Genomic DNA, 6,888 nt, shown 5'->3' on the forward strand with positions numbered 1-6,888 from the left:
TACTACAGACTTCAAGGTCAGGTCTTATAGGGACGGCGCTTCCATACTGTACATCATGTGTTTCAGCAACCAGTTTCATTCCAAGAACAGAAGGACATCTCTGCTGGGCATCTATGTATTTCTTCAATACAGGATATCACAGTACTTAGTGTGGCACATGTCTTGCAAGAGTTGTTGCTTGCAGGAAGGTATTCCTTCAATATTCATGGACGTTATAGTCAACACTGGCCCAAAAACGACTGTTGATTTGATGTCTCTAATACTTCTGGTGTGAAAGGATCGGCTGCCAGGTTATTCTGACATTTCCTAGGGTATACCTGATTGCAATTCATATCTCTGTATTTCTCATCAAATATTGCCATATTCAGGAAGGCTCCTTTCGTGTACCCCATTATTAGATGAGGCCTTAACTCTGGAGAGATCATAATTATTTGTAGTAATGCAAATGCTTAAAAAATGTCCCATAGCATGCTTTACGGCAATATTTGTTGAAAATCAACTAACCTGAGTATAATCAAACAGATTTAGCTAATGGAACATCCACAGGGGGATACTGGTGGATCTCAAACTGTTCTTTATGAGACAATGTATGAATTGCATAGATCTATCGCATGTGCCATGCCCTGTAACCAAAGATATGAAACTATGTCGATGTGCAACTGCCTAGCTCCAACTTGTATAAATTTATGGGTATAAATGTATGAGTGAGTTACACCTGCAGTCCTACGTGGCACACTAGTTAACTTACCCTTAGTAAACGTAGCCACATTAAACATAAACAAAAAAAAATTTTAATAGCAGGAATACGTAATACAGAATCCTAATGAGTAGCATGAATCTGCAAACTATTTTCACAATTTTATATTTTAGTTAAAAGCAGCTTTTTTAGCTTTAAACGAAACCTGTATCATCTTCCAACAAACTCCATTCACTCAAGTAATTTCAAACAAAAAGTTCTCCAATTCTGTTCACAACAATATTTAAAATCATACTTTGCTGATTTATGATTCAGTTTTGACTCAAGTTAACACTATCATTAGTCTTTCGACAGATGTCTAACAATACATGTTTCAAAAAGATCCATTTTGGACAGGAGTGCAAGGCAACAATTATCGTGTCTAAATGATATTCCTAAGAACTTTTTGGTTATAAAATGCCACCATATTAGCTTGAAGTGCAGTGGTGATAATGTGAAGACATTCATTACAGCCTTTATGGAATTTTCCACATATATTTCAGCAGAAAACATCTAAAAGATGTCAGGAATATCATATAATGACGGCAATAATAACCAGTTACTAATAATGACATTTGTTTCAGTCTTATTATATAAAAACCACATTACAACAATTAATGTCACTATATTTTGACAAAGTACTATTGTCAATATTTCCCATTGCTTCTGTCGCTTGAACTATTTTAATCACTGTGGGTTACTTAATTTCTGTTCAGAATCTTTAGAATCATCACAAGCGTATTTTCAGTGATGAGACTATTAAAATAGAAGAGTTACAACCCAGAATTTAAGCTTCATGTGAGTATAGTTTTGTAAGTTTGTGAATTCAAGGCTCTGTTCTTACCTGAATAATAATAGTAATGATGCTTGTCTCAGCAAGCATTACTGAGAGAACAAAATATTTTTCTGTTTTGATTAAAATAGACCAACCACAAAAAGCACAGTACCAACAGGAACTGAAGTAGAAATATGCAACTAAGTAGCTGGAGACAATAGTGTAACAACATTACTATAAGGAGAATGACACAATTTAAAATCCATGCAATTTCTTTCCAAGTCACAACCAAAATTTCTAATGAAGTGTGTATGAGGATGGGAGCCCACAAACTATAAATAGATCAGCATTCCCTCAATATTTAAAAGTCACTGCAGTATTACAGCCTAGATAGCAGCACACTATTATGTTGCAAGAACCATCATGAGATACATTCTCATTACAGTAAAAAGCCACACAGCTGAAAGTGTTGCAAACCTCAGAAATGCCTATCACTTAAAAATAGTCTCAAGTTATTAAAAGTATGACAAAACTTAATAAACGAACTACCTTACGCCAATAAGAAATTGGTGAGAAATCGAAAACACTGACCAAAAACAAACATTATGAAATATAAGACAAAGCATTAGTAAAGATTTCTGAAAACCTCAGATTTACTCAGAGAAATTATCGAAAATACACACCATGAAATCATGTTTAAAGCAGATAAAAGACAACAACAAAACATCAGATTAAAACAAAGCAATTAGAAAGAAAGCACATTTAATGAATTAACTTATTACAATAAAAATTATGCATTTGTATTAAATTCATATTCTAGTAATCACACAGCTCTTTTAACTGTCCTTGTGTTTATACAAACAATTGGAATTATAATCTGACACTACATGATGACAGTTTTGCCACTGATGTTTGTACAGTAGTTACATGATATTTAAAAATAGACAAATAATTAAAAGATTTGATGCATAAAATTAATCTTCATTTAATCAGAATTACGTACAGGGATTTTTAATAAAAATATTTTTCACAAGAAATAAGGCACTTAAACTGACAATAGTGTATTGGCATAAAATTTAACAAAGCATGAAAATTTGAATTACTACACAATTTACCAAAAGATCCTTTTGTGTGAAGATACACTGTTCATCCAAATCATTATACCCACTTCCCTAGGAGGAGTGTGTGCTACCCAGTGGCATTTGGTTATGTCACATAGTAACGAAACTATATAACCAGCAATGAATGGGTAATCATTCTAGTTACAGTATATGTAAAAAACTGGCATAAATAACTTTGCCAAAGAGCAGATGGCTTTGCCTGGTGCCTGGGTAAGTGCATCTAAAAAACAGTGAATCTGGTTGGCTGCTCAGATGCTTCTATCATTAGCCTCTATAGAACATCGTTGAAAGATGGTATATCCACAAGTTGACAAAAGGTTGTAGGATTACCACGCATTACCTAGAACAAGGAGATCAGAACCTAGCTGTTTTGTAAAGTGGGATTGATGGCAATCTGTGGAGATAGGAGAAAATGCTTGAGCAGGCACAAGAGTTTCAAGCTATTCAGCAGACACTGTTGAACATGAGGCCCCAAGTTATATAACAACTTCGTATTCCCATGTTTATCTAACAACATTGTCAGTTACTATAGTAATACAAATGGGATAATTGAGATTGGACTACATACCAATAAAGTTGTGTAACATGTTGGGATAAGTGACATTTCTTGTGGACCAGGTGAATGGTTGTGCCCAGATGTGCCATCATCCAGATGAACAGTCGTTCAACACATGCACAACACAACAGGTGCAGAAAGATGGGGGCAATGTCATGCTATGGGGGATACTCATATGAGACGCCAAGAAACAGCTGGTCATAATTGGAACCACCATGACAGATGTGGAGAACACGAATATTATTGCAACCTCTGTGTCACTTAATGCTTGATGTATTTCCTGAGAGTGACAACATCTTACAGCAGGATAACTGTCCAAATCACAAGGTCAGAATCACACTGCAATGGTTTGAGCATCGTGATAGTTCACACTGTTGTCTTTCCCACCTTATTAGGTCATTATGAAACGAATTTGGGATGCTATTGCACACTAACTACACAGCAACAAACTGTTAGCCTGCAATTAATGGGAACTGTGTGAGACGTGTGTAGACATGTAGTCCAATTTACTAGTGGAAAACTAACAGCTAACTAATGAGTCCATACCATACAGAAGCACTGTTGTATTGCAGACTGAAGGTGAATCAAAATGCTACTAGGCAGATGATCACAAATTTTGCCTGATCTCTGCATACTTGCCACCATCAGTTATTTCCTAATGTAGAAGTAGCACAGATAGTTCACATGTGTGCAAATTTTGATCACACAAAAAGCATTACTATTAAGGCGGCATACCTCAGTAACACGTTTGCATAATCGTGATATTTTTGTATCTTTCTCCATCGTTGAGAAAAATAGCCTGAGTGATGGATGTGTAATAAACACATTGATGCTGTCGCCTGGGTACTGCCTACAGCTTCATGAATATTGAAATGGCAGTTTCTTTCAAATAATTAGCAACGTACTGGTAAATTCTCTTGAATATGGAGTCCTGATTACTGCATAGGACTTCTACTCAAACGAGTAACATATCTCTCGATGCACCAATTTCTGGCAGACAGATCGTTATAGCATGGAGCATTTACAACAAAAAATTGCAATTGTGTGCTTCATATCAGGTATTTGGTATGCAACTTCTTTGAACATGAAGCTGTGAAAACGGATTTGTCATTTTTTGTGACCTTTCTGTAGCACATGCGAACAATATTCATAACACAATTGTGGTCTCCTTTGAACATGTTTGAGTCTACAGACCTCAACAAAACTTTGAGTGGTCTATACGTAATGTGTATTATTGCATGCTTCTAAAGATGATAGACTGGAGTAAAAGATTCCTAGCAAATATCACATCTGTGTAGCCTTTTTTTTGTCAGTGTATAGTGATAGCTGTTTCTTGAGGTTACTCAAGTTTTTACACAATTTGCCATAAATACTATATTTGTGTGGTCATTTATCAGTGTGTACTAATGAGATTACCAGAGTAAGAAGAATATTTGCCACAAGTATCGTATTTCTAGGGGCTAATTCCTGCATGTATTAATTTCTGTGTTTTTAAATGACCCAGTTCTGAAAATGATTTGCCACCAACATTGACTTTGTGTGGTCCCTGTTCAGTGTGTATTAATTCGTGCTTCTTGAGATTGCCCCATTGAGGAAACGATTTACCACAAACACTATATTTGTAGGGTCTCTTTCCAATGTGTGTCAACAAATGCTTCTTGAGATGGCCCGACTGAGTAAACGATTTTCCACAAACATCGCATTCGTGGGGTCTCTTTCCTGTGTGTATTAAGCCATGAATCTTTAGATGGCCCAACAGAGTGAACGATTTTCCACAAACACCGCATTCGTGGGGTCTCTTTCCTGTGTGTATTACCCGGTGGGTCTTGAGATGGCTCGACTGAGTAAATGATTTTCCACAGACATCGCATTTGTGTGGTCTCTGTCCAGTGTGTATTAATTCATGTTTCTTGAGATTGCCCCTTTCAGTAAACGATTTCCCACAAACACGGCATTCGTGGGGTCTCTTTCCCGTGTGTATTAATTCATGTACCTTCAGACTGCCCGAACGAGTAAACAATTTACCACAAACATCACATTTGTGATGTCTCTTTGCACTTGGCACAGTGTGGACATTAACATGATCACTTGTACACAAAATTCCAGAGTCATCACATCTGAGTTTCTCTGCAACTTGTGTCACAGTATGTGTATTGCATATATCACTAAAGGATTTCCTTAAAGTTTTCCTGGTTTCCTTGGATGAAGATTGCTTCTCAGTCTGCTCCACGATTTCTTCTTTTACACTTTCTAAGGAGATGTTGTTTTCATGGTCATCACCGCATTCAAGTTTCTCATTGTTGGCAGCTAATAATGCTTGGTCACCCTCACTCATTCTCAAATGTTCTTTCAAGCTGTCATCAGTGGGCAATACCTCACCACATGACTTACACACATATGCAGGTGCCTGCACACCATCAATGTGGATGAAGATATGCATTATGAGTCTGTATTTTGAAGGGAAGCTCTGTAGGCAGAAACTACAGGTAAACTTATGGAATTCCTTTTTCCTGATGCTACAACTTAATCTCGTGCCACATAAGCTGTCTTCTTGTGAAGTCCGTAACTTGGTATAGTTATGAGACATACTGAAATCTGTTGACATCTCTGTATTTATCTCCAGATCGGCATTGACTAGTCCTTGATGTAATGCTTCTTGATACGAAACGTTACAGCTGTCACCAGCACTTTGAATGAAACTGAGGAAGGAGAAAAGAGGAGTGAAATGCTGATTTACACGATACAAAAAACAGTATTTCACCATCCACAAAATCGTGGACTATAAACCGAAAGATAAAAATGTATGGGTGTCATAGATAACTTATTCAGTACATGTAAGTGATTTAAAATTATCATGACATTCTGCCAGAGCGATAGAATTTTTGTAAGGCAAATGATCACAGGAAATTCAATAACGACCAATCTCATTCAATTTTTTTTTTTTTTTTTTTTGGTAGGGTTTAAGGGCGCTCAACGGCTGAGGTCATTAGCGCCCAGTCACTGGTGTTAGAGCACAAGGAACCTGCTAAAACTCAAGGGGATGGGGGGACATCAAAAGGACCTGACAAAGATGCAGATTAAATAAGTAAAAAGGTTAAATGTCTTTGGTCAAGCCAGTTAAAATTATAAAACGCAGAAGACGAGCAGCTGCTCGAGTGTCATCAGCTAAAACATCCGGTAAGGTAGATGGCAGGGACAGGACAACACGAAATTGGCTAAAACGGGGACACGACAATAAAACATGGCGCACCGTTAATGCCTGACCACAAGGGCACTGCGGGGCTGGGTCACCAGAGAGCAGGTAGCGGTGGCTAAACCAGCAATGCCCAATCCGCAACCTGGTCAGAAGGACCTCCTCGCGCCGAGATGGTCGGGAGGAAGTTGTCCAAGCAGTTGGGAGCGGTTTTACTGCCTGGAGCTTGTTTCCTTGGAGGGATGACCAAGCATCCCACCACAAGGACACAAGCCTCTTACATACATCCCCACAAACGTCAGATGACGGGACACAATGGGAGGCTGGCCGAGGCTGGAGGACTGCAGCCTTGGCTGCAGCATCCGCAGCCTCATTCCCAGGCACTCCTACATGTCCGGGGACCCACAGAAAGCTGACAGAACCGCCATTATCAGCGAAAGAATGGAGGGACTGCTGTATTCGTTGAATCAAGGGATGGACCGGATAGGGAGCCCCAAGGCTCTGAAG

The 6,888-nt window shown here is 38.2% G+C and overlaps 1 protein-coding gene across 1 annotated transcript; it reads right to left on the minus strand.

Annotated features, from left to right (window-relative positions):
• Window positions 1-218: 218 nt before the first annotated feature.
• LOC126442687 (zinc finger and SCAN domain-containing protein 26-like) lies at window positions 219-5,628 on the minus strand. Its single transcript, XM_050090740.1, has 2 exons — window positions 5,214-5,628; window positions 219-412 (listed from the first exon to the last, which is right to left on the minus strand). The coding sequence occupies exons 1-2, from the start codon at window positions 5,626-5,628 to the stop codon at window positions 219-221; spliced, it is 609 nt and encodes a 202-aa protein (XP_049946697.1).
• Window positions 5,629-6,888: the final 1,260 nt, after the last annotated feature.

Source organism: Schistocerca serialis, unplaced genomic scaffold (assembly GCF_023864345.2).
Source record: "Schistocerca serialis cubense isolate TAMUIC-IGC-003099 unplaced genomic scaffold, iqSchSeri2.2 HiC_scaffold_1400, whole genome shotgun sequence".
NCBI lineage: Eukaryota > Metazoa > Arthropoda > Insecta > Orthoptera > Acrididae > Schistocerca > Schistocerca serialis.